Source organism: Panthera pardus, unplaced genomic scaffold (assembly GCF_024362965.1).
Source record: "Panthera pardus isolate Hobbes unplaced genomic scaffold, ASM2436296v1 HiC_scaffold_3, whole genome shotgun sequence".
Classification (NCBI taxonomy): Eukaryota; Metazoa; Chordata; class Mammalia; order Carnivora; family Felidae; genus Panthera; species Panthera pardus.
This window is the reverse complement of record NW_026526876.1, coordinates 16,346,017-16,371,373: the sequence shown is the minus strand read 5'-3', so window position 1 is coordinate 16,371,373 and position 25,357 is coordinate 16,346,017. Positions and strand designations below refer to the sequence as shown.

At 61.6% G+C, this 25,357-nt stretch overlaps 1 protein-coding gene and 3 long non-coding RNA genes across 4 annotated transcripts in view; 3 read left to right on the top strand and 1 right to left on the bottom strand.

Moving 5' to 3' along the window:
• DNAH17 (dynein axonemal heavy chain 17) overlaps positions 1–25,357 on the bottom strand; it is a 104,650-nt gene that overhangs the window by 2,388 nt on the left and 76,905 nt on the right. Inside the window, 23 exon segments of the mRNA XM_053893210.1 lie at positions 319–501; positions 1,390–1,572; positions 1,901–2,080; positions 4,700–4,891; positions 5,948–6,175; positions 6,872–6,999; positions 7,875–8,023; positions 10,851–11,044; positions 11,601–11,654; positions 11,656–11,724; positions 13,255–13,425; positions 13,686–13,826; positions 14,032–14,196; positions 14,653–14,857; positions 16,566–16,688; positions 17,335–17,570; positions 18,081–18,273; positions 19,733–19,848; positions 20,204–20,411; positions 21,915–22,132; positions 22,287–22,382; positions 23,826–23,990; positions 24,325–24,558. Coding sequence (XP_053749185.1) covers positions 319–501; positions 1,390–1,572; positions 1,901–2,080; positions 4,700–4,891; positions 5,948–6,175; positions 6,872–6,999; positions 7,875–8,023; positions 10,851–11,044; positions 11,601–11,654; positions 11,656–11,724; positions 13,255–13,425; positions 13,686–13,826; positions 14,032–14,196; positions 14,653–14,857; positions 16,566–16,688; positions 17,335–17,570; positions 18,081–18,273; positions 19,733–19,848; positions 20,204–20,411; positions 21,915–22,132; positions 22,287–22,382; positions 23,826–23,990; positions 24,325–24,558 — 3,831 coding nt within the window.
• On the top strand, positions 59–3,208 carry LOC109276850 (uncharacterized). The gene is made up of 3 exons (XR_002084870.2): positions 59–246; positions 325–507; positions 1,453–3,208. It is a non-coding gene; the product is annotated as an uncharacterized LOC109276850 (long non-coding RNA).
• Positions 18,195–20,340, top strand: LOC109276851 (uncharacterized). Its single transcript, XR_008418853.1, has 3 exons — positions 18,195–18,290; positions 19,302–19,398; positions 20,231–20,340. It is a non-coding gene; the product is annotated as an uncharacterized LOC109276851 (long non-coding RNA).
• On the top strand, positions 24,237–25,266 carry LOC109276853 (uncharacterized). The gene is made up of 2 exons (XR_002084873.2): positions 24,237–24,411; positions 24,524–25,266. It is a non-coding gene; the product is annotated as an uncharacterized LOC109276853 (long non-coding RNA).

The following is a 25,357-nucleotide window of genomic DNA, read 5'->3' as shown; positions in this document are numbered from 1 at the left end:
GTAGGCATGCAGACCTGGCCGGTCACACACCTTGTCTCCCCCGCCCCCCCCGCCCCCGGCCGCCCCCCCCTACCGCCGTACCAGGGGCCCTCGAGAGAAAGCAGTTTGGCACGGAGCCCCGGTGTGCACCACCCTGGCCTGGCAGGCCTGCAGCTCAGGACCAGGGAACCAAGAGGAGACCGTACTTCGCTAGCGCCCAGGGCCGGTCCCCGCCCCCGCCCCCGCGTCCCGCAGCCGCCTCGCGAGGTGAGTCAGCTTGCGGCACCAGCCTGCCTCCGAAGTCGCGTCCCTGGGTCCCGGCTGACCCGTGTGTTTTACCTTTAGCCCCAGGTTCAATTCCTTCAGTGAGCGGCGCATCTCGTTGGTAAGGATGTTCATCCTCTCGCACTCCTGGAAGGCGACCACCACGTACGGGGTCTTCTCGGCTGACTTCGCCATGATCTCGGCCATGTTGAACGTCTCCGGGACCTTCTCCAGGATCTCCTCCAGCACGGCCTTCACCTAGAGGTCAGTCCCCGACAAGCCCCGTCACTGCACGCACCCGCCGGCCCACCCCCGGCGTCCAGGTCGGGGAGCCTGCGTTGCACGCACATGGCTAGGACCCCTGGAGCAAAGGGCGCTGGGTGGGGGGTGTGTGTCTGAATAGCAGGGTCACAGAGGTGCAGCCACACATCTGACGAGAAGAGGGGATGTTGGCCGACAGGCTTTGACTATTTGGGTCCCATCGTCAACACCATGGGACTCTGGCCACGGGGGCAGCAGACCGCCCTAGCCTGGTGCCTTCAGACATTCCCGAATGTCAGGTCATCTGACCGTGTCTGCCGTGTAGGCGGTCTCTGGGGACCGCGTGGTCACACCCTGTCCAGGAGTGGCCCGCACGGGGTCACGTACCCCACTGCGGTCGGGAGATGTGTGGTGTCAGTCATCACACCAAGAAAAGGGTCCTGAGGCCTCACAGCATCGAGGGTCTTGCGATCCAGAATTCGGTCTATTTACTGGGAAGCCCCCTACTTAGCTGCCCGTTACTAGAACCTGTCCAGGATTTCCTAAGCAGCGTAAACGTGCCGATTGCACACGAGAAGGCAAGGGGGAGTGCAGGGAGAGGTCTTACTTTGTCTGGGTTGCGTTACTGGGGCGAGCCCACCGTGGTCTTCTGAGCTCATGGGGAGGGACTGTTAGGCGTCCAGACTGGTGAGCTCCCCCCTCGCCGCTCATGGGCCAGTTCAGCCACGTTAGAGGATGAGGGGGGGAGGCCACCCAGGGACTGGCCCCACTGGGGCCTGTCAGCCGGCTCGCAGCCCCAGCCCGCTTTCTGGGGACGCACTTTCTGACCCCAGATTTTGGGCCCCGCCCCTTCTCTGCCGCTGGGCGCCGTGTTGAGACTCCTGCCTTCTCCTCCCGAGATACTCCGGTGCCTGCTCCTGAGTCGGTCTCTTTGGGCTGCATTTCCAGGACCGTGCGGAACAGTTTCTCTGAGGTGACTGTCAGAAAGCCGATCTCTGCATTGGGGTGCAGGCCGTACAGGTAGGGACTCTCGGGGGGCAGGTTCTCATTGATGTACTCGTGGTAACCCTGCAGAGGGGTGGTCGGTGAACAGGGCTGCCAAGGAACCTGTGTCCGCCGTTGACGAAGCATTTCTGACCAGAACGTTCCGCCCACGCCTTGCCCTCTGTACCAACCCCACTGGTTCTCTAACACCCCCACCCCAGCCGCATGAACGAAGCCTCCACGCCCCCTCCCCAGAGGCTGTGTTTCAAGCCGTCCCGGCCTTCTTGCTCAATCACTGATACTCTGTCTGTGACGCCAGGCTGGCCCCCCGGAGCCGGCCAGGACAGCATTGCCCTTTGCTGCTGTTGCGTCACAGGGTGAGCTTGTGTCCCCGAGAGAGGGCCCCCCTCACCTTGTAGTCCAGGTTGGGGGGGATCTGAAAGCCCGGGGCCAGCAGGGTCTCGCCCTCCAGCATCTCTGCCCGGACGTACTCCGCCAGGTACGTCCTGCAGAGCCGGCGGTCCCAGTCGTCCGTGATGTGGCCGCCGTACATGATTTCTCCAAACAAGTAGCGTAGGTCGTCCCAGGGCACCTTAGGAAGGACGGAGGCGGTGAGGAGAAGTACCCCCCTGCCCCATTGGGGTTGGTAAGAACCGACAGTCGGCCATCAGTGTGAGGTGAGGGCCGGCTCCTCCTGTCACCCCCGTCGCCGCCCTGTCCGCTGCTCCGCAGGGTTACCAGGCCTCCCCTCCCCTCCCCCCCACCGCCCCGCCCCGGCGGTGTCTCACCCGGAGGCCCGCCCCTCCTTGGCGGGATCCCGCCTTCTCTGGCAAGGGCTGCCCAGCAGCTCCCCTCTGCCCGCAGCCTGGCCTCTGTGTCCCAGGACGTCCCGCTCCGAGGCCTGCCCTGCAGCCCCAACTTGTGCCCTCGCTCGGGCCACCCTTGTGACCCCCTGCTGGGAAACGTGCAGCCACCCGTGACTCCTGACCAGAGCAGTTTAATTCTGTGCTGACTGGGGGTGTGGACGCTCGGGTGCCGTTTCTGTTGGCCAGTCGGTCTGTGCAGTGTGTCCGTCCAGTGGGTCTTTCTTGCCGTCCCGCTGGGCTTGCCTGGCGCCGAGTTTCCCGGCTCGTCACCCCCTCGTGCTGCGTGTGCCCCGCGGGGCTTTGCAGCACCGGGAGCTTCAGCAGGGGAGCTCACCTGCCCAACCTGGGGCGTCTGACCTTATGCTCAGCCCGGAACGCTCCTTTCCACCAGCACTCACCAAGGCAACGCCCGACTTCCGAAGCCAGCTCAAATGCCGCCTCCTCCGGGAAGCCAGCAGGTGAGCTCCGGCTTCCAGGTGCCAGCACATCGCTGTTCCTTGCACACACAGCGCCGCCCGAGGGGGATCCTTGTAGCCCAGGTTAGGGGGGATCTGAAAGCCCGGGGCCAGGCACGGGAGCCCCAGATGGCAGCCGCACGCAAAGTTTCAGATTTGCCAGCGCCCACGTAAGAGGCCTGTTCCAGCAGCAGTAACCGGCATGGGGACGATGAATTAATGAGGTGTTTTCCGTTCTCTCACCTGCCCCAAGAGTACTCAGTACAGCTCACGTCCCACCCGCAGTTTGGACTGGCGGTCGGTCCGCGGCTGCCTCCTGCCACGGTTAAGAGCTTGCTGATTGAACGGTTGATGGATTTGGTCTCCTTTTACTCAAAATATTCACATGCTCTAAATTGTCATTTTGTGCCTGAAAATTTGTGCTCTGCCCGGTTATCTTGGGAATGTGCTGAGCTGCGTATTTCTGCGTTTTGCCTGTTTGCTTTGGGGACAGTCTGTTTGTTCTGGGAGGCCCCTGGCCCCACGAGCTGCCTCCTGTATGTCCCCGTGGGGTGGGGGCCGTGGGACCAATAAGCAGGGACGGTGCCGGTGGGAGTCCTGGAGTGCACGTCGGAGACGGTGCCCGGCCTCTCCCGAGCGACTGCTCGGAGTCGGGGGCGGGGGGATACAAGCGTGGGACGTGGACATCATCACAGGTGTTACCTAACGACAGAGGAGGGGTCCCGCCACCCCCAGCCTGGTGCACTTGGCTCGGCGGGACGCGCATTCCTGTGTCCTTCACTGCTGTCCGCTGGGCACGCGTCCTCGAGCAGTTTCCTACCCACCTTGGCTTCTGTACGTGCGTACGATGGGGCGAAGAGTCTGAATAAACGTCTTTAAAAAAACTCGAGCGAGACCGTCCCTCCCATGCGCATCTCCCCAGGAGACTTCTCTAACCGAAGTGCAGAGATGGCGGTGACTTTTCGTCGTGGCTGTTCCCAGCGTGTGCTTGTTCGCGAGTGCTGGAAGGCGGCTGCCAGCGTTCAGCTCTGACTCTAGCCTTCCCAAACGACGGGTGGAGAGGGCCTCGCCCTCCCCCTGGAGAGCCGACTGCTGGCCCCTCCTGCCTCCCGGGTGGGCGGCCCAAGATGTGCCCTTAAGCCAGCCGGGGGCTCTTCCCTTGCTTAACCCCTAAAGCTTGAGGCCGGGTGCCTGGTCAGGGGCAGAGCCGGGCTTCACTTGCGACCTTGTCCCCAGGGCTTTGGGAGGGGTGCTGCCTGGTCCCGCCATCTGGCCCCCCACCCCCCCGCTGCTGCCCACCCCTGCGCCACGCCTCAGTCCTGTCTCTGCTGATTCGGGGGAGCCAAGGCGTGTGGGGTACGCAGGCGTCTGCCTCTCCTGGGGGTCCCAGCACTCCCGTGTCAGCGCCAGGCTCTCTGAGCCAGACTCCGAGAGGGACCGGGAATGGGGGGCGGCCGGCCACGCCCGGTCCTCCGAGGCCCCTTGCAGATAGATCACTGCACACATTTACTTCCGTTTTCAGGAGAACAGAAGCAGCGCTCTTGTTATCCAGGGGGATTTTTCTGGCTCTCCCTTTAAGCCTGGGTTCTGTCTCCAGACACTGCACCCCGGGGAGGTCCCTCATCCACTCTTCCCGCCCAGGGATTTCTGGGCAGGTCCCCAAAAATACCTGTCCCCCGTGCAGTGTGCTAACAAGTGGGAAAATTGCCCGACAGCTGACAGGTGCTGCAGGGGTGGTGGCCAGGGCCTGGGTAACAACCGTCCTATCAGCCCGGTGGGGTCACGGGGCAGGTTTTCTTGGACTAATGAGCTCTACGTGATGCGTCCTGAGCATGAGGCGGGAAGGGGGGGAGGGCAGAGAAACCCGCTGGGCACCAGGCTCGCCCTTACCTTGGTGTTGGCCTCGAGGTAGTTGTACAGCACGTTGATGGAGATGGTGAGGTCCCCATTGTTGAAGGGGTACGACCTGTTCCAGCCCTGGGCCCCGAACTTGCGCCTCTCGGCCACCACGGCGTGGAAATAGCACAGGGCGAATAGGATGCACTTGAACTCGATCTCCTTGGTGCACATCTCCAGGGTGTCCTGCGGGGGGGCGGGGGGGGGGCCACAGGCGCCCCGGCTGGGACCCGAGTCCTGCCTCTGCCAGCAGCTTGCTGGGGGCGGGAGGGGCAAGGCGGGCGGGGACCGGCCACCTGAGGCCCCGGTCCACGAGGGCTGGAGGGGAGCATGGTTTCTTGTGCTTCTGTCGTTCAGAAATGCAGTTCTATCACCTAAGTATTGATTTTAAGTTGGATTAAACTGCTTCCTAAATAAAACATTCCCAAACTCAGGACATTTCTGGATTCCTTTAATGAGAGGGACCGTCCTCGGAGGCGGCCAGCGCTCCCCCTCGTGTGCATGTGAACACTAGCCCAGACTCTCCAGGAACGGGGGCTCGCTGTGCGTTCTCAGCACAATGTGCTCCACAACGAGATCTCTGTAGGTGTTATCAGACGGTGTGGGGTGTCTTGTCTTCCTTAAAAAAGGTTTCAGACCCCACTGGGGAGATCAAGTGTGCGCACCCAGAAAGTTCTGGTGCGGAACAGAAGATCAGGGGATATGCTAGGGGCTTGTGGAAGGGGTCCAGTCGTGCAGGGACTCTCGAGGAGGGAGGAGCCCCACCGAAGCAGGTGGAGGCCCCGTGGGGATGGGACGTGGGGGGGGTGGGGCAGGGAGTGAGCAGCCCGGCAGCCAGAGCCAGTGAGGGCCCGGCCGTTCTCTTCTGCTGCCTCTCGAGCCAGAGGAGGGCCCGGGGGTGGGGGGGGGGCACGGCAGCCCCGAGCAAACCGCCAGGAGCAGGGCCCCTTCCTGAGGTGACCCACACTGCATTTACCTGCACTGACTCGCAGGTCGCGAAAGTGGTTAAAAATACGCATTTGTGGTTTTTACAGCCGTAATTTGAACGCATCGCCCATTCGACTCAGTTTTGCATGAACGTGTTGATTTTGTGGTGCAAGGTGCGGGTGCGCGCTGTGGCATGGCGTGCTGCACCGAGGACCTGTGCGGAGGCATCCCCACAGTTCCCCCCCCAGTGGGGGCCAGGGGCTGGGGCTGCATGGGGGCCGGGGGCCGGGGACGCACCAGAGGGAAGCGCCTCACCTGAGTGAAGAGGTCCAGAGCCTTGTGCAGATTGGCGTGCATGCCCGTGGGCGGCTCGTTGGTGATCTTGATGGCGTTCTCCAAGATGCCCTGGGGGATGATGTGGGACTCGGGGCTGGGGGCGGGCTCGGCGCTGATGAACACGCGGTAGTCCTCGTGGCTGCCCGTGCTGTATCGCTCCACCTTCTTGTCCAGTGTGCTCAGCCACCGTGCCACGAGGTGGATGTTCTGCGGCCGAGACTGGGGCTCAGCGCCCACGCGCCCCTCTCCGCCGCGACCGCGTTCCCTGGCAGGGGGTGGTGCCCGCCGTCCACCCTTCCCCTGGGCGCGCTGGGGAATGTCCGCTACACGGCTGAGGCCTGGGAGTCCGTTCTGGTGCTCCGTCAATTCAAGACCCCCAGCCCCACGGTGAGTCCTTCCCGGCCGCCCCCACCCCCGCACCCCCGCCGGCACAAGGCCGGACGCTACGGTCCCCACCCCTCCCCTGAGAGGTTCGGGTAAAAAGGAATGGCCCGAAGCTGGGGTCTCCACGCGGGACCAGGCTGGCCCTGCAGACTGAGGTCAGCACACGCTGGGGTCTGTGGGAGCTGGGCAGGCCTAGAGGTGCTGGTTGAGGTGCAGGAGAGGGGGTGGAGAGGCTGCTGGGCCCAGCCGGGTTTACCCACAGTGTGGACAGAGTGCCCCCCGGCCACTATCGCTTCCCCCAAATGAGGAGGAGGAGGGGTGCTGTTGGCCACTCGGGTGTTTTGTGAACAGCATCTCTTTAGGGGTCCTCGGGCCCAACCCCAGCGTCCTGGGAGCCGCCTGCCCCCTCCCACGGTTGTGGGCGCGAACCCCATGACCGGCTTTCTTTCGAGGCTTCGGGCCTGTCCCCGCGGCCGCCTCAGGGTGGGGAGCCCCTGCACCAGAGGGGCGCCTCCGTACCTGCAGAATGACCCAGTGTCCCATCTCTGCCGCCATATCCAGAGCATTCTCGGCCACCACCTCTTGTCCCTGCCCCAGGGACACGTTGTGCAGTTTCCCATTGTCTATGGTGAATCCCAGTTTCTTCCCTAAAGGAGAGGAAATGCATGGGGGGCCTCTGACGAAGGTTGAGGCTCTGCGACCCAGCTGAGAATTCCACACGCTTCCTGCTCGGTTTCGTGTTGTGGTAAAACACACAGAACGTCAAATTTACCCATTTAAGAACCACCTTAAAGCGTACAGTCTGGTGACATTTAATAGTCACGATGTTGTGCAACCATCCATCCGGTTCCAGGACGTTTTCATCACCCCGAATGATGCCCCGCCCCTCCCCTTCCTCTCCCTCCACCGCTCCCCGCTCCCCCCGCCGCTGCCACATCAGCGGTCTGTCGCTACGGATTTACCTATCCCGGATGTTTCAGATAACCAGAACCACATAAACAGGGCCTCTGTGTCTGGCCTGGATTCCAACCGGTGCAGTGTTTTTCTAGCTCCTTGCGGGTTGCGCGTGTTGGCACTTTATTGCTTTTTGCGGCTGAGCGCCAGCCCGCTGAATGGATTTACCACGTTGGGATTAACCATTCAGTAGTTGAGGGACGCTGGGTTGTATCTGCCTTTTGGCTGAGCCAACAGCCCTACGAAGTACCTGCTCGGACACCTGTTTTCACGCTCGGGGCGCGTCCCGGCCGTGGAATCCCTGGGTCACGTGGCGATTGCGCGTACAACCGCTGAGGAAGCATCGGCCCGCGCTCCACGGCGGCTGAGCCTTCTCACGGCCCGCCAGCCACGCCGAGGGCTCCTGTTTCTCTGTGTCCCTCTGATGCCCATCACTTTCTGGGTCTTTGACAGAAGCTATGAGACCTCACCGCGGTTTTGATGGGCATTTGCTGACAACCAATGAGGTGGCCGCCCCCTTCTGTGACACCCCCCCCCCACCCCCCCGCCCCCAGCCGGCCACACTCACCCAGGGCTTCCACATCTTTCAGGGGGTCGACGCCTGGGGAAAGGATGAAGAATATCGGCGTGGAGGGGCTGCTCTCCTCGTAGGACTTGGAAAACTCAACGCTCCGGCCCTCCACAAATTTGCTGCCCATCTTCTCTTCCACGAAGTTCCTGAGGGAGACGCACTGGTCAGCCCCGAAGGCAGAGGGGGACAGGGTGGGCTGTGACCCCGGGGGGAAGGGCCATTTCTTAGTAGGCTTTCTAAGGCAGAGGATGTCCCCGGCCGGAAGGCAGTCCTTGCGGGGGCTTTCCTCGTTGCAGGGAGAGGGTGCGGAGGGGGAGCAGGTGCTGGCACCCCCTGTCTCTGCCCGGCCCTGCAGGGCACACTTCCCTGGAGAGGCCTGCATGCGAGCAGGTGAGGCCGTGTCACATGGCCCATTTTCAGAGGCTCCCAGGTCACCTGGGGGTGGGGTGGGGACACAAGCCCCAGTGGGGCCACAACCCAGGACATCGCAGGTGAGCACGCCCCGGTGCCAGGAGGCCCCTGGGTCCTTCGAGCCCTCTGTGCCCCCAAGGAAGGGGTCGGGTCAAGTTCTCTGCTCCAGCAAGGGCGGCAAGAAGGAGAACACAGATGGGGCTCTGCGTCCTGGCGGTCCCCCGACCAGGGGTTGAGGAGGAAGGATGTTCACGTCGTAGCCATTTTGGTGAACTTCAAGGACCACAAAACATGGTTCATCAGAAAAATCACAGGGGGGGAAAAAAAAAAAAGGAATGTATATCAATACCTCTCTTCACAAAAGCACTTCTTTGTTCCAAGTCCCAAACTGTCTTTCTTGACCCTCAGAAGTCTGGGGTCCATCGAGGCCCCTCTCATGGGAGATCTAGTGTTCTTTGGGGTGACCTTTGGATCTCGCTCTGCCCCTCTCCCTGCATCACCGACGGCTGAGCTTACTGTATTCTCAATGAGTCACAGGAGCTAAAATGCTAGGATTTAGTGTCTTTAGAAGAAGCAAGTCAGTCCGAAAGAACAGTGGGAGAGGAGGTGCTCGCTCTCAAGCAGCCGGCCATCTGGACGCTCTGTCCTCATCTTGGAGGACCGTCAGGTGGCCTCTTGGTGGCCTGCTCACTTGGAGGCCACCCCACGCCCTCCGACTCCTTCCCTCTGACTCCGTGGGGAACCTCGGAGGCTCAGGACTTTCCAGGGACACTTTTACAGTGTTCACCCCCTGCTCTGGCCTTCGCTGGCTTCTGTGCAGTTTCCCAAACTGACGCTGGCCCCTGGCCAGGAGGGGCGGGGGGGGGGGGGGCGGGGGCACGCCTTCCGAAGGCCTCCAGTTGTCCTCGATTCCGGCCTTTGGAACTGGCTGGGAATGTGGATGCTAGGATCCTTGTCCAGGAAGGACTTCTGGAACGTAGGCAGGAATGTCACTAAATCACGGTTACTAATGATGTGGCCAGGCCACGTGGTCATTCTCTGCTGGTGAATTAACGATGAACGGCGCACACTGGTTCCTGATGGGCTCCGCCACTCTGGGCGCCGAGTCCTTGGCAGAGGATTGCGGGAGCCCGCTCCCAGCCGCGACAGCCACAGTGGAGAAGCCACATCACAGAATCTGCTGCAAACCAGGGCCTTTGTTGGGAGCGATGTTTGCCGGCACCCCCCACCCCCAGGTGCCGCCCTCTCTGGGCCAGTGAGCCTCGGGCCACGGGGGGGCCCCCCGAGTGAGCTCATGCTTTGAATGGTGCCTGGCACACAGTATGCCCTCGATGAGTGCTGCTGTTTTTCGCTGTGGATTTGAATTCCCTTGCTTTTAAGCTGCACTGCTTCTCTAGACCCAGGGACACTGCAGAAACGTCACAGGCGGATTTGGGTTCACCTGGTGTTTGGGGCCGCCCAGGCCCCTGCAAGGTGCAGACGCTCATGGGGTCCGAGTTCCTTCCTTCGTGACACCATATCGTGCCATGTTGGAGAGTGGGCGCAGGTGGTGACTCACCACAGTGCTCTGGAGGCAGCCGGCGGGGACGCCCGAATATGCCCAGCTCCCCCAGGGGGCCGTGTGCCCGCTGTGCTGGCCGGGTGTGCGTCCTTCACCCTGACCTTTCCCAGACTTTGTTCTAACTTCTTCCAGCACGTGACGGGGATTTCTTGTTTCTGTCTGGCCCCTTCCTGCCCTGCCCGTGAGCCCCCAGCAAACAGCAAAACAGAAATGTCTGTGAACAGCCAGTGGCAGAGTCCGGCCGCTGCTTTGGTTGGAGGGGAGTTCTGTTAGGGACGCAGGCACCGTTTGGGGAATCTGGCTGCTTTTGGGCTCTGCTAGGACAAACAAACGGCAAAGACACCATAATGTGTCATGTCGGAGAACAGACACTGAGCTTGGTTCCTTGTCTGCTCTGTCCTCCCTCCTTCTGGTGGCATCTCCGTCCTCCCTGGTCGCCCTGGTGGGCCGGAGGGAAGTCCTCTCCGCTCCAGGGGAGGGTGGATGGGACATCTCAGGAGTCACCCGTGGGGGATCGGTGCAGGTGTTCTGTGACGTTGTGGCTCCTGGAGCCTTTCTGCGAGAGGACGGTCCCAGCAGGGGCGTGAACGGGATGGCTTGCCGAAAGGCCATGGTGATTAGTTTTCCAATCGTGCAGATGTTTCGGGGGCAGAGAAATTATTCGCGAAATTGGAACAGTTCTCTCTGCAAAGGAGCCAAAACTGAGGAAAAGATTGAGCTTCAATTTAGCCAGTGAGGGCATCAAAGTCCTGGGGTGCTGATGGCTGTGCCACTGTTCCCACTGCATCTTAAAAGGACTCTGTGTGGCCCCAGAGCCATTAACGCCCACACTTTGAAGAATCTTGACGGCTCAGGTGGGGTGTCCTATTTCCTCATCACTTGTGCCTCAGGCTGGCAGGAGGAGGGGGCAGAGCGCCAGTGGGCGGGGTCCCCGTCCCTCCCACCCCCCCACAGGGTGGGGCCACAGGCAGCTCCTCCCCCAAGCCGGGCGCCATGCCCACCTGACAGCGTAGGTCATGCGGTCCGGCCGCATGCATCTCAGCACGCACAGCTTTTGCAGCGCAGTTTTGTTCTTCCACTCCTTGGGGAAGATCTCCTTCTCCGGGGCTTCTGACTCCACCAGCTTCTTCCACCGCTTGGCGGACCCTTCGATGTCGCCGTCCAGGTTCTTGAACTCATCCATCTCCGACAGGGCCTGGGGGCAGATGGCCTTTCAGCTCCCCGGGGGCTGGCGGGGGGTGGGCCGCCTGGCTCGGCCCTAAAAGGAGCCTCTGGCTCCACTGTGGGCCCCGGATAGAACCACGGAGCGCATGACCCGGGGCCGGCCTCCTCCCCCCAGAGGGCTGTGGGACTGGGGCCCGCTCCCACCGCAGGGGAACGGAGACCCCCGGGGCCCCTGAGTGCGTGTGCCCGGAATCGGAGGAGCTTCCTTGGCCCTTTGCACTCAGCCAGAACGGGAGGTAGGGGTTGGTGGTGGAGGGGCCGCCCCGCCCGTGGCTCAGCCTGCGGGGTGCAGGCAGGGCTGTGTGCGGGTCGTAAGGACCTCCGGGTTCAGACAGGAAAGTAGAGTTTCCTGCGAGCCAGCAGGTGGCCCTCTGCACCCCGGCCCCTCCTCCGGGGTCCGCCCCCCCCCCCCCCCCCCCCCCCCCCCCCCCGTTTCGCTGAATGTCTGCCTTGTAAACGTCCCCAGCGTGAGCCCCCAGGGGCTGGGCGGCAGAGAGGGGACGCAGTGCTGGGGCCCCGCAGCCCACCTTGATGCCGCCCCATCCCTGGTGCTGCAGGAAGTCCACCGGCGACAGGACCCCCGGCCTTGAAAGGGAACCGCAGGAGGAAATCCAGCTCTGCCGGGTTCAGCTCTTTCTTCATGGACAAGACCTGGGGGGACACGGGGGCCGCTCAGACGTCACCCCACAACAGCAGGCCAGGGCGGCCGCCAGCCCCTGGCAGGAGCACCTGGGACCTCAGTCACGGTCGTACAGACAGACCCAGGGCAGGCCGAGGAGCTCACACCCCTGGCCCGTCCTGCCCTCTGGGTCCGGGCAAGACTTTCTTTTCACCTTGACTTGTTGATTTTTTAAATTGTGGTAAAACACACAGGACACAAAATGTACCGCCTTACCCCTATTAAAGCGTAAAATTTTCGTAAAATCGTATCACCTCTATCTAGAAGCAGAGCTTTCTCTTCTTCTCAAAGGGAACCCCTGACCCTGTGCACAGCACCCGCCCCCCCCCGCCAGCCGGGGCCACTGGTGACCCCAGGGTTTATGCTCTGTGTGGATCTGCCCGTGCAGTGGAATCCTGCAGATGTGGCCCGCTCCCGTCAGCTTCTCTCACTCTGTCCTCCAGGTTCACCCATGTTGTAGCCAAATGATGTTCCGTCGTGTGGAGAGACCACGTGTGGTTTATCCACTCATCCTCTGATGGACGTTTGGGCCACATCCACCTCGTGGCGATTATCAGCAGAGCTGCTGTGTTCGTATACAAGTCAGTTCTTTGGGACACGTACATCTCCGGTACGTATACACATACGTTTCGGGACGGGGAATTTTCTGGGTCCTAGTCCGTGTCGCCTTGTCACGCGTGCCCACCAGCTCTGTGGGCGCCCAGCAGGCCGGGTCTCGGCCCTTGAGAGGAGGCTCGGCCCACTCTGTCCGTCTGGCCGGGGAGGTGGGGCCGCGGTCACCGCAGCGCCACGGACGGACGGCCGCGCAGCTCCTCTCCGACGCCATGGAGCAGAGTTTCACCCGAGTCAGACCCTCTCTCTCTTTTTCTTTCTGTCTCTTGGTCAGAAGAGAAACTCCTTTGGAAATTTAGGGCGCGCATCAAGTATCCTGCTGCCCCCTCGGCGGGGAGAAAGCGCATGCCGGGCCTGCCGCTCAGGAACTCATGCAGGTGAAGGAAAACCTCTTCGACCTGGACCCTGACTCATAGTTTGAGTTTGGAAGGGAAGCAGACTTCCAGAAGCTATCTAGAAATTCGTGTTTTCTGCCACACCCACGAGACCGTGAACCAGAGGGTGGAGGGGCTGTTTGATCGATTTAATGGAACAATCAATTTAATGGCTGTTTGGTCAATTTCAGCGGGTCTGTCTGTATGAACAGGAGAACTGTTTATCCGTCAGTATCTTTACTTCCTTAAGAGAGAGCGTTCGGCGTCCACGGTGGTTAACCGCCCGCTGGCGCAGGACTGCTCGCTCGGCATTAACGTAAATGCGGTGAGAGTGATGGGTCTTTGTAGAATTCTCTTTAACGGACCTCCCCTCCAGTGGTTGCCACCTTACAAACCGTGCCCCGTGTCAACAGAACCCCAAGCAGGTCGCCCAGCATCGTTCGATGACTCCAACGAACGCCATCACCCGGGAATCTGCATTGTGGACCACACTTCGAGAAGGGAGGCCAGACTTGCCTGGAAGGCCACCTGGGCCAGGAAGATGAGTTTGTCCCGTTCGAAGAGCCCGCGGGCCGTGTACATGTAGACAGAGTAGGTGATCTCGTCCGTCAGGTTGATCACTCGCTGCTTGACCTCCTCGGCCGGGGCGGTCTTCTGGATGGCTTTCTCGAACACCATGTTGAAGGCCTGGGGAAGGGGTGCACACAGGCTCATGGGGCTGGAGGCCACCCCATGCTTCCCGTGGGGGCTCCAGTTTCTTTCCGCGGCGGGTGGGGGTCTGGGGCACCGGGAGAGGAGCCCCTCCCCGGGGTGCCGGCCTGGAACGGATCCCGTGCCCCGGCTCCCTCTTCCCACCCCTGTCTGCAGCCTGGACCCCGACTGTCCTGACGGCTGGGGGTTCTGTGGACTCCGGGCCGCCCCGCCCCGGAGCCTGGCCGCAGCCACACCTTGAGCGAGAACTGATAGATGGGGTTGATCTTGTTGAGGTCGTTGAGGATGAAGTACAGCAGGGACGCCCTCTCTGCGGCTGGCCGGTAGTTCTCTCTGGCCTCGTTGGTTTTAGCCTCTGTGATTTTTGCCTCTTGTACCTCAAAAAAAAAACGGGGCTCGAGTGGGACGAGCAGGTGGATAGCGCCAGAGGGCAGTGGGTCTGTCCCCTGCCTGGGGGGACCCTCGGCCGGCAGCTGGCACGCGGCTCCCTGCCTCGGGCCCCGGGGCACGCGCGGGACGGTGGCTTCTCTTTTCAGTGACCGGGGGAGGCGGCCCCCCACGGAGGCGGCCGTGCGCGCTCACCTTCTCCTCGATCTCGCTGGCTGTGTGCTTGGTGGTCTCCAGACTCTCCACTAGGGCCGTGTCCCCCAGGAAGTTCCCCGACGCCGCCGACAGACGGGCCAGCAGGGAATCTTCCAGCTCTTTCAGAACAATCTTGAATTCATTTTGAGACTTGGTGAGGTTGGCCTGCAGGAGGGACAGACCGCGGGGCTGGGGGGCGGGCTCAGGCAGCGGCCGGCGCTGCCCCCAACCGCTCAGCTGAGGCCCCAGCACGGACGGGAGAAGCCTGAGCCTGTCCTGGGCAGCCGTGTGTGGCCAGGGGGCAGGGCCTGGGACCGCTCTGAGCCCGCTCTGACCACGCACAGGGGCCGGCCGCAAAGGCCATGCTGGTGGGGCAGCGGTTTGGCGCATGGGGCCGTCTGGGCACCGCTGAGGCTCCTCTGCCGTCAGTGAATTAGTCGTCTGGTCTGGAATTCGGTTTGGGAGGCCGCCGGGGAGGAAGAGCGCCTCGTTCTGATGCACCTAATGCCATCGGTGCGACAGGCTGGGATGCTTTGGGGCGGCCGCTGCTGGGTCAGGGAACCTCGCTGTGACTGAACAGCCCGCCCCGAGCCACGTGGGGCTGACGTCAGGCCCCGGTACCTTCAGCTGCTCGAGATCCGGGCGCTCCTTGGCCACCACGGCAGCCAGGAGTTGGTCCTCGAGCCCGTCCCTGGTGACCAGGAAGTTGATGAGGGTGCACTGGGCTTGCACCTTGGGCTTGTAGTGCGGGTTGAAGTACTTGGTGTGCAGGATGAGGCGGAACTTGGGGTGATACTCCACCTCCTTGTCGCCGATCTTAATGAACCTGGCCGTTAGGGGAGGCAGGTTAGAGCTGCGGTATCACCCGCAGAGACCACCTCCCATGGCAGCCTGGCGGCCCCCTTGCCCCGGGCCCCCGCTGCCACCACCAACCCTCCTCGGGTCACCAGGAAAGGGCTGTGTCTCTGCTTGTTCCAGTCTTTCTCTCTGGCCTGTGGTCAGGACCTTCTAGAAGGTGCACCTGCTCTCTCTCCGGCTGGTTTGTGCCGATCTTTATAGCGGGGATCGCGGGGCTTGGTCAACTCTAGCGACACTTTGTACTCACCCGGGAGCTGGCCCAGAACTACTCTCCCTGGGCCCCACCCCAGAGCCACGAACACCAGAAGGACGCTGACGTCCCAATTCAGAACATCATTACGTTCTGGAAGCTCCCCCGGGGGTGGGGGGAGTCTGAGAACAGCCAGGGCCAGAACCTGGTCTGCTGATCCACTGTGGGGGGACCTCTTCTCTCTGTTCCCCTCCTTTCTGGTTGAACTCACTGCTTTGGAGGCTTCTAACTTCAACTCTCGGGTGTCACCACTCATACCAAGCTCTTTTCAGAGGCTAGGACATCAGCATATTTGTTTGTTACCTCTGTTCTGGGCTTCTGCACGCACCCCTGCATTGAAGGGTGGCCCCTAACACCTTTGACGTTTACATTTTCAAAGTTGACTTAATTAAAATTTTTTTAATGTTTATTTTTGAGAGAGAGAGAGAGAGAGAGAAACACCGACTGAGCCACCCAGGCACCCCTAATATTTTTTATATTAGAAAAGTAATACTAGCTCATTGCATCAACCAGTGAATGGAGGAACCGAATGAGACACGGCCACACTGCGGACGGTTTCGGCAGTAAGGACGATGAGGTCCTGACACACTACTGAACAGACGAGCCTTAAAGACACAGCTCAGGGAAAGCGGCCAGACCCAAAAGAGCCACGCCCCAGGACTCCCTTTATGTGAAATCCACGGAGCTGGAGGGCACAGTGGTGGGCACCAGGGCCTGGCCGGTGGGGGGAATAGGGAGTGACCGCTTCGTGAGTACGGGGTCTCCATCTGGAGGGACGCAAGTGTTCTGGAACCAGACAGGGGTGATGCTTGCAAAACACTGTGAACGCACTCAGTGCCACTGAATCGTTCACTTTAAAATGGCTAATTCGGGGGGCGCCTGGGTGGTTCAGTCAGATAAGCATCCGACTTTGGCTCAGGTCACGATCTCACGGTCCGTGGGTTCGAGCCCCGCGTCGGGCTCTGTGCTGACGGCTCAGAGCCCGGAGCCTGCTTCGGATTCTGTGTCTCCCTCTCCCTGTTCCTGCCCCACTGGCACTCCATCTCTCTCGCTCTCAAAGATAAAGATTAAAAAAATAAAATAGAGTAAAATAAAATAAAATAAATAAATATAAAATAAAAATAAAATGGCTAATTTTATGCCGGGTAGATTTCACCTGAATTTAAAAAAAAAAAAGCTACTGCAGGCTCATGGTTTGTGTGATGAGTAAAAATGGAAGAAGCGTGGCCACCGAGGACCGCTGCTGGCAGGGGGTCTCCGGCAGGTGTTGGTGTCCGTGTTCCTGGCCGGGATGCTGTCCTGCACCTGCCAGTCTCTCCCTGGGGACCGGCACTTTGTTGACCCGGCTGCCCACCAGGAAGGCAGGATTCCCCACGCTTTCTCCACGCCACTGAGGGCATCGGCACGGATGGAACCCGGAACTCACTTTCCCTTTTTAATGGTATTCCTGCCCAGCAGCGGGTCCAGCACGGGGTCCACGGTTTCGCCAATGTTCTCGATGAGCAAGGTGTGCCCTTCGGAAATGGCCTGCTCGATGATGTCCAGGTAGCTGCGGGACGACACGGGGGGCATTTAATGCGGGGGGCTCAGTGACGGCACCGCTGGGTGCCCCAGGGACAGCTGTCAGAGCAAGAAGGCACCTAAAGACGAGCGGCCGAGGGGCCGGCAGTGCATGCCCTCTGCGACCCGCCTTCCCCGAGGGGCGCTCCCCTCCGGGCCTATGGGAGCACAGCTCTGTTCTCACTTCTGTGTGTGGCTCCATGTCCCCAGTGCCCCAGGAAGGCGCACGGGGTGGCCTCAGTGACCGTCTGTAGCAAGGAAGCCAGCCCCGCTAGAGATAACAAATGAGAAAATGACCAGCCGGAAGCCCCTTGGCCAGCACACGGCCGGGCGGGACGCAGCCCGGGCTGGAGCCCAGGCGGACGCTTCCTGCCCGCAGCTGCGGCGGGTACTGGGGGGAAGAGAGGAGAGCCCCGAGTTTGGTTCTTCACGCTCGCCGCTGTTCCCCAAGGCCAAATGTGGGAAAACAAATCCACCTGCAGGCCAGCATCTGTATTTCAAGATCACCCATCCATTTAACAAGGACGAAACACCCCGGGTGACTTTCCACACACAGGGGCCCAGTGGCTGGTGGCTACGCTTAGAGCCCGCCCCCGCCCCCGCCCCTCCGGCTCCTGCCTGCCGCCATCGCGCACCTCTTCTGTCCCAGGCGGATGGCTTTCAGTTCGCGGCCGTATTTGTTTTTGATCCACTTGATTCCTTGTAGCTGGGCGTCCACGATGAGGGGCCAGCGCTCTGTGTTGCACAGGATGGTGGCATTCTCAGTGGACATGCGGTCACTGGGGAGACCCTGGTTGTTCCAAGTGGCCACGTCCGCGTCATCGGTCAGTAGGCTCAAGGGGTCCAGACCTTCCGTGATCGGGATGGGGACCTGCCAGGGGGGGAGCACTAGTTCTCAGAAGAGGTGATGTGGCCTTACTGCCCCGCGGGAAACGGCTCTCCAAGTGACATGGTAGGTCTGTGGTTAGACCACGGACGAGCAGTGTCGTCTGGAAGACAGCCAAGCGGCTGACAGAGCCCCTGGGAACCCGCCAAGAAGGGCAGCAGCACGCTGGGCCACAATTTGTTTATTTTAGAGCGAGGGCACCGGCAGGTGCACGTGTAAGCCGGCAGGGGCAGAGAGCGAGAGAGAGAGTCCCGGGCAGGCTCCACGCTCGTGGCAGAGCCTGACACGGGGGGCTCAGTCCCACGACCCTGGGATCATGACCTGCGGCTGAAATCAAGAGTCAGATGCTCAACCAGCTGAGTCACCCAGGAGTCTCTGGGCCACAGTTGAAACCCGCAATGGCCAGAGCGTCCGTGAGTGTGGCATTTGGCTGGGTCTGCCTTGCCAGGGGCCTCCCCAAGTTTCCTGAGCCATGAACGCAACCCAACCTCTTACCTTTAGCTTATTGATATAAGGGATCCAAAATCTCTCCATCAGCTCGTTGCGGTATTTCTTGGTGAAGTAGCCCATGTAGGAGACGAAGGCGGAAATCAGCAGGACGTCCCCGCACAGGGTGACCCCCTGGCTTTTGAAGTTCTTCACCGACTCAGCCCAGCGGATGTTTTCCGATGCCAGTCCCCCTACCAGCCTGAATGGAAACACGAGGTCAGTGGGGGCCAAGGGAAAGACCGGAAGGCGGCCTCCGCCTCTAATGCCGTGAGGCTTGGGCGTTTCCGATCCTTCCTTGGCTCGGAGCTTCGGCAGTGGAAATGCGTTGGGGGACGTTTGGGGGAAGGACCGCTTCAGGGAAGCAAAACTAATCCTTTCTGGAGGCACGTGGGGACCGAGTTCTGCGTTGATGTCATTGCTCCGCTGCGTTATTTGAATGTTTCACCCACGCGCTATAAAGCTGCAGCCCGGTCACCGCCGAGCACGGGCTTGGCAAGTGACAGGTCCTGGTAGAGGTGGAGTGGCCACAGCGGGCACGGGCCAGTGTGGCATCCAGAGGGCAGCTGGCCCACGTGGAGCAGGGACTGCAGGGGACGCATCATGTGTCACGGGCCACCGGCCTGAGAACTGGTCCCTGACCCTAGGTGTGACCCCACAAGCCTGAGAGCATTGAAGTATTTGTTGGAAGCGCAGGCCCACCGAGGCCCGTCCTTAGCATCACCCGAGGGGCCCTTGCCTCCCAGGGAGGCGCTTTGATTTTTTTGGCAGGCGTGGTCCAGTCTGCACCCTGCTGGAGGCTAGGGCCGTGCAGCCTGGGGGTCTCCCGGGGTCCCCGTGTCTCACCGACCACAGCTACAGTGGGCTGCCGGCCCCCTCCGGGGCAGAGAAAATACCACCAGAAGCCATGCACTAGGACCGACCCCTCCGGCAGCTCTGCACCAGGCTCTGGGCGTCGCTTTCGGAAATCCAAAGACAAAGCCCTGAAGCCTTGCTGTCTACGGGGGCAGCCGCCGGCACCCGTGTGGCCAGCCCACACCCGTGTGGCCGGTCTGAATTGACGCGTGTGCGTGGGTTTCAAGGGCCCGGGGGGCGAACGTGCATCAGTGGTCTCACCGGTCATTCTTAATGATCACATGTGATCACAACTGATCACACGTTGGCATGATCAAATTTGGGGTTCCGTAAAATGCATTGTCGAAGTCCGTTTCCTCTCTGTCCTCTGCTAAGGTGGCGACTAGAACACACAAAATGATGGGTGTGGCCCCAGTCCCTTTGGACAGCCCTGCTCTGGAAGCCCCGGAAGCCGGCACCCACACCACGGGCGGTAAGAGTGGGAGCAAGGGGGATCTGCCCTGGGGGTGGGGGGGGGGGTGGGGTCTGTGGACGCCGCATCCCAAGCAGGTCGGGGTAGGTCTGGGTTATGCGGGGTTGCCCCCTGCCCGAGGTCACGGGATGCATAGGGGTGCGTCGTGGAGGGCTACGGGCTCCGGGAGGTGGGGACACTGGCCAGTAGTCCGTCAGGAGGTCTGTCCTCATGACTTAGCACAAGCGGAGACATTGCTGCCTGCACCTGGGGCTGTTTCTCCCCCTCCAAAAGCCGCCCAACCCTTCAGGGCACCTGAAAACAGGAGGGGCACCCGCGGGGCCGAGAGAGCTACCTGTTGGCCAGCGAGATCACCCTGTTGGTGGCATCTGCCTCTTGCTGGCACTTGATCTTCTCCGCTGTCGCCTTTTCAAAGGCCGACGTTAGGTTGCTCAGGTTGGCATTGAGTTCCTGGGAAAACAGACGGAGAGGCCCTCAAGTGGGGCCGTGCTGGGCGTCCCAGCATCCTCGGGAGCGAGCGAGCGCAGCGGGGCCGTGAGCACTGAGCGCCGAGCGGGGCCTCCCGTGCCGGCTGGGCCCGAGGAGCGAGGAGTGCGGGCATCTGGCCCCTGCGGCTGCGGGGGTTATTCGTGGTGCCGAGTACCTGGCGGCCGCCGCGCCCACCCCTCCTCTGTTCGGTAGTGATGGGCAACGTGAGCGCGCCTGGCTCCGGTGCTCCCGCCGCCGCCCCGCCCCGCCTCGCCACCGCCCCGCCCCCCGCCCCCGCCCCCCGGGGCTGCAGGTGCCGGTGTGGACCCGCGCTCACGGCAATCTTGTTTTTGATCCGTGACAGCTTCTCCTGCGCCTCCGCCAGCTCGGCATTCGCCTCCTCCAGGGCCTGCCTCTTGGGGGCCACGTCACAATACACCTCGTAGAAGCGCACGATGTTGATGCACCAGGAGCACAGGCCCGCGGCGGCCGTGGACTTGGAGCGGATGAACTCGGGGTCGAAGGTCGGGTTGCCTTGGTAGGGCCTGGAGGGGGAGCAGGTGTGGGCTCTGCAGGCCTCAGGCCTCCCCTGCGTCTGTCCCTCCGGCCCTCAGCTGGCCGCTGACTGCGGAGCACAGGCAATTACCGGGGAGCACGGTGAATCGGTTTTTTTTTTGGGGGGGGGGGGTGGTGGTGGGGAAGGGTCTTCAAGAAGAAGAAAAAAGTGAAACACTGAAGTCTGGCCCCAGAAGTGGCTTGGGGTGTGAGGGGGCACAGAGGCACTTTAGACCCTTCTGGAAACCAGTATTTTTTTTTTTTTTTTAATTTTAACATTTATTTTTTTGAGAGAGAGACAGAGCATGAGCAGGGGAGGGGCAGAGAGTGAGAGGGAGACAGAATCCGAAGCAGGCTCCCGGCTCTGAGCTGTCAGCACAGAGCCCAACGCGGGGCTCGAACTCACAGACCACGAGATCATGACCTGAGCCGAAGTTGGACGCTTAACCGAGCCACCCAGGCGCCCCGAAACCAGTATTTTAAAAAGCGACAGTGACGTCATTAAGCGTAACAGACTGAACTCCCTGCAGAAAGGCTCTCGAATGGGTTAATTCAAAACAGAACCGACGAGCAATTTGGACGTCGGCCGGGAGTACAGCCGGCCATCCCCGCCCTCGGTTTACTTCCTGTTTCCTCTAGGTTGACGTTGCGACAGGTGTAGGTGTTTAGACACCCGTCGGGGCCGCGGCCGTCGGGGAGCTGGCAGAATGGAGTCGGCCTGAATCTTCCGCGGTTTGGGACCAGTTAGGGAAGTTACACTCTGCCTGCCGCCAAGGCCGTCCGGCGGTTAGAGAGCCCGATGAACCGGGAAGAAAACGTGTTCTCCGGTCAGCACCAGGAGCCCCGCGATCTCTGCACACACACAGGCGTCTCGACCGTGGGGGAACCGGCGCCAGCGAGGAGGCTGAGCGCACGTCCACCTCCCGGTGGTGGAGGCCCCTTGGCGGCATTTGTTTTGCTCCCCCTGCCCGCCCCTCAGCAACACGGCCAGCCCGCCGGGTCTGCCCCTCCAGGTGTGGTGCATTTATGGTGACAACAGCGGGAAGCAGAAAACACGCACGACGGGGCCCGAGTCAGAGGATGCACACGGCACGCGTGTGTGCGTGCGTATGTGTGTGTGCAACTGCTCTCGCCTCTAGGGGCCCTGGTGGTGTTTCTCCTGGTCCTGTGGGCTGTGTGACGGGTTGTTAGACCCTCCCATGCGCTGTTGTGGATTTTGAGCCACGGGCCTTTCCGCCTGCGCTGACTCCTTCCGGTGGGGAAGGAAGAGGGTGCTGAGGTGCCCCAGGACCCGGGTGCGGCCACGTTTCCCCAGGCCGCCCCCCGCCAGCTCTGGGGGCCCACCTTGCTGCACACAGCCTGAGGCCCTGCCCCACCCCGGCCGGCACAGCCTTCCCCTGGGAACAGGTCTCTGGCCGGGGCGGGCGGGAGGGGACCCGGGGGACCCTGGCACCACTGTGCTGAGCTGGGCGGTGCGGCCGAGCCTGACTCACTTAAACGCCTTCAGGCAGGCCTCGGGGATGTGCTCCTTGTCAAACTTCTTCAAGGAGTCCAGGAACGTGTCCACTTTGCCCATCATGATTTTGGCCGCTTTCCAGCTCTTGTCCTTGGGGATCTTGCCCCCTGGCGCGGTCAGGATCATGACGGCGGCCGTGACGTTGACCACGGCGTCCGGGGGTGACCCGAAGGACTTCAGCTCGGTCAGGTTGTTCTGAAGATGACAGATGGGGAGCACCTGAAAGGGGCCCGCAGGCCCCGGGACCACCCTGGGAAGCTTCCACAAGCCTGCGGCCGCTTGCACACACACACCACGGCTTTCTCCTCCCCTCTGGCCGGTCCGTTTCTTGCTCCTTCCCTTCCCGCACCTTATTCAGCGTGTCGAGAGCTTCCTGCGCGGCCAGCAGGGCCGGCTCCGCCTTGGCCAGGTCCGTTTCACATGCCTTTTGTTTCTCTGTGACATTCTGGAAGGAAGCCACGCGGGAAAGATCAGCGCAGGGATTGGTGGGGGCTGCGTGTGAGAGTGTGTGCGTGGGTGTGTGTGTGTAGCCCTGGGCAGCAGCGAGAGCACGGACGGAAGTGAGGAGGGTGCTGTGCCCCCTGCTCCCCTTCATGCCCGGGAGGTCACTGGTCACCGCCTGGAGCCTGCCTTTCTCCTCTCCGCCCCTCTGCCCCTGCCCCTCAACAGGTTGGAATGAGCCATGGGGGTGGCGGACTTGGGGTTCTGGAATGGCCCCCGCTTCCGGGACCGACAGCGGTTAATGTCCGGCACCCGTCCCTCTCCAGCCCCTGCATCCAGAAACGGCCCCCGCGAGGGTGCTCCGGGGAGGAAGGCCCGGGTGCTATCCCCGGGTCAGTCTGCCCAGCCAGCGCCTTCCACGCCCGTTCCTGTGGTCGTGCCCCACGTTGTTCTTAAAGTCGGGGGCAGGATGCACTCTCCACGGGGTGCCTTGCAGAGAGACCCTCTCCTTTCTGTCCTCGTCCTCTGCACCCAGCAAAGCCCCCAGCCCCTACTGGCTCCTTCGTGATGGACACCACGCGGCTACTGGTCTCTGTGCTCGGCACCCAGAGACTCGGAGGGGTTCTTCCCGATCCGAGGAGCGAACGCACAGGTGCATGAACACGTTCTCACTTCCTTACGGGGAGGGCGAGCCAGACCTCCGAACTGTTCCAATTTGGAGAAATCACACACTGGCACTAAGAGACAGTAAGGCCTCAGAGCCAGTGGCGGGGGCTCCTCGTGGCCCAGGTCTCTTGGGGTGAAGGTGCTGCCTGGGCGGGCTAACCCGGGGGCACCACCCGGGGCTTCCTCCCCGGGGAGCACCCCTGACCCCGGGGTTGGTCATTAAGAGCCACACGTGGTATCAGACGGGCAGGTCACAGAGTTTGGGGTGTGGATGTGGGTCCTGACTGCCACTCCCTAGTTTTGAGACCCCGGGCACGTTGCTGACCACCCTGAGCCTCAGAGGGTTGTGGTTCTGCAGCTCCTGCCGCCCCGCCCGGCCCAGTGACCTCGGCACCTCTGGGGAGCTCCTGGCACAGGGTCTGAGGACCAGGGCCCCCATCCAAGGGCAGGGCGCTTCTCAAACCTTAATGTGCTCACAGGTCCCTGGCATCTTGTTAAAATGCAGACCTGATTCAGCAGAGCTGGGCCGGGGCCTGAGAACCTGCATCTATTACCACCTCCTGGAAATGCCACCAAGGTGGCCTGGGGACAGACGGCACGGCTCCAAGAGGAGACAGCCCTCCTCTGAGCTGGGAGAGATGCCCCCTCAGGGGGCTTCCTGCAGGTCTGGGAGCCCTCCCGGCCTTTGCCTGGGCCCATGGGAGATACTGACCACTCAGGGGAGGCCTGGCCTGGCATAGCCATGAGCCACAGCCCACGGAGGCCCCGCGTGTCCGCACACCTTGTTGATGACCTCCACCTTGGCCTCCTCCTCGTCCGCAATGGCTTTCTCTTTGCTGACCTTCTCGGTTTCCACACCCACCACCTGGATCAGCTTGTCGGCATTCTCGTTTTTCTGCTTGAGCTCAGCCTCCTGAATCGCCAGCTTGGCTTTTAAGTCATCCACCTCGGGGAGGAGACGCCAAGAGACGGGTGAGCTTGGGCCCCGGGGCCACGACACAGAGCGGGAGGGGGTGCGGGGAGGCAGTAAGTGACAGGGTGGCCTCAGTGCAGGGCGTCCTGGAACGGGCACGTCACGGACGCGCCAGACTGGACGCACGAATCCCGCCCGGCTCGGCCGACGCGAAGCACCCAACGTAACGTCAGCACTGCGAAAGCATTTTGAACCCGTTTTTGTTTTTTTTAATATTAAAACCCACGCATCCTTTCTGGCGTGAGAAGGGACGTTTCTCTAAGGCCGGAATCCCGTTCCTCCGACTCGGGGGACGGTTCTTCCCTACCTGGGACGCTGCGCCCTGCAGTTTCATCAGGCCGTTCTCCAGCCTCTCGATCTTGGCCACCAGCTCCATTCTCTTCCTGGCCAGCAGGTTCTGGTAAAGCTTGATCTGCTCCAGGAAGGTTTTGGGGGTGGTGTAGTTGTAACGCCTCTCGGTGGCCAGGTACAGCCTGGACATCTCGTTGACCGTGGTGTGCACGTAGGCTATGAAGAGACTGATGGAAGCCTTGACATCTCCCTGCAAAGGCAAGATGGGCCGTTGGTTCCCTGTCCCCTGGCGGGAGCGACCCCACTCCGGTGGGGGCCCTGGAGGAGCCCCGGGAGGAGTGGGGGCCGTCAAGACAGCAATGCCTGTGCAGGCCGTCGTGGGCTCTTGGTGACACTGTACCAGCAAGGGTCTGGCTCAGTGCCAGGGGCGCAGCATGGCTTGACTCCCGTGATCACCTCTCTCTGATCCACGCCCGCCCATACCTGGGAGAGCGCAGGGCCCGACGGTATGTTTGAGTGACCTGGGCCATCCAGTAGGCATTTATTGTGCGAAGGGTCCTACGCTGGGTCCTGCTTCCCACGGCAGGGTCACAGCCACCACCGTCTGGGTCCATCCCATCTGCCTGGGCGCCTGGTCCCAGGAATTGTCCAAGCCATGCCAGCCGTGATTCAAGGTAATTTGGAAACGTGTTCCCCCTGACACGTGCTGCTTCAGCATCTGCCCTGTGGCCCTCGCTGGTGCCAGCCGTGGGGGCCTTTCCCCGATCTTGGGGGGGGGCTGGAAACCCCACATCTGTGCCCCGAGCAAAGTGTGGGAAGGGCCCATCCCAGAGTAGGTGCTCTAGCAATGACCAGCAGGAGATTTTACCCACCTTTCCCACCAGGCCCACGGTTAACTTCAGGTTCAGTACTTAGTAACTGAATATGTGTCCAAAATAAAACAAAACATGATAACCAAGTGTGACTTATCCTAAGGGCTCCTCATTTCCCCCACTGGCTGGGTCAGGGTTTAATGGCCATTTCTAGGCCAGCAGTTAGCTCAAACAGTG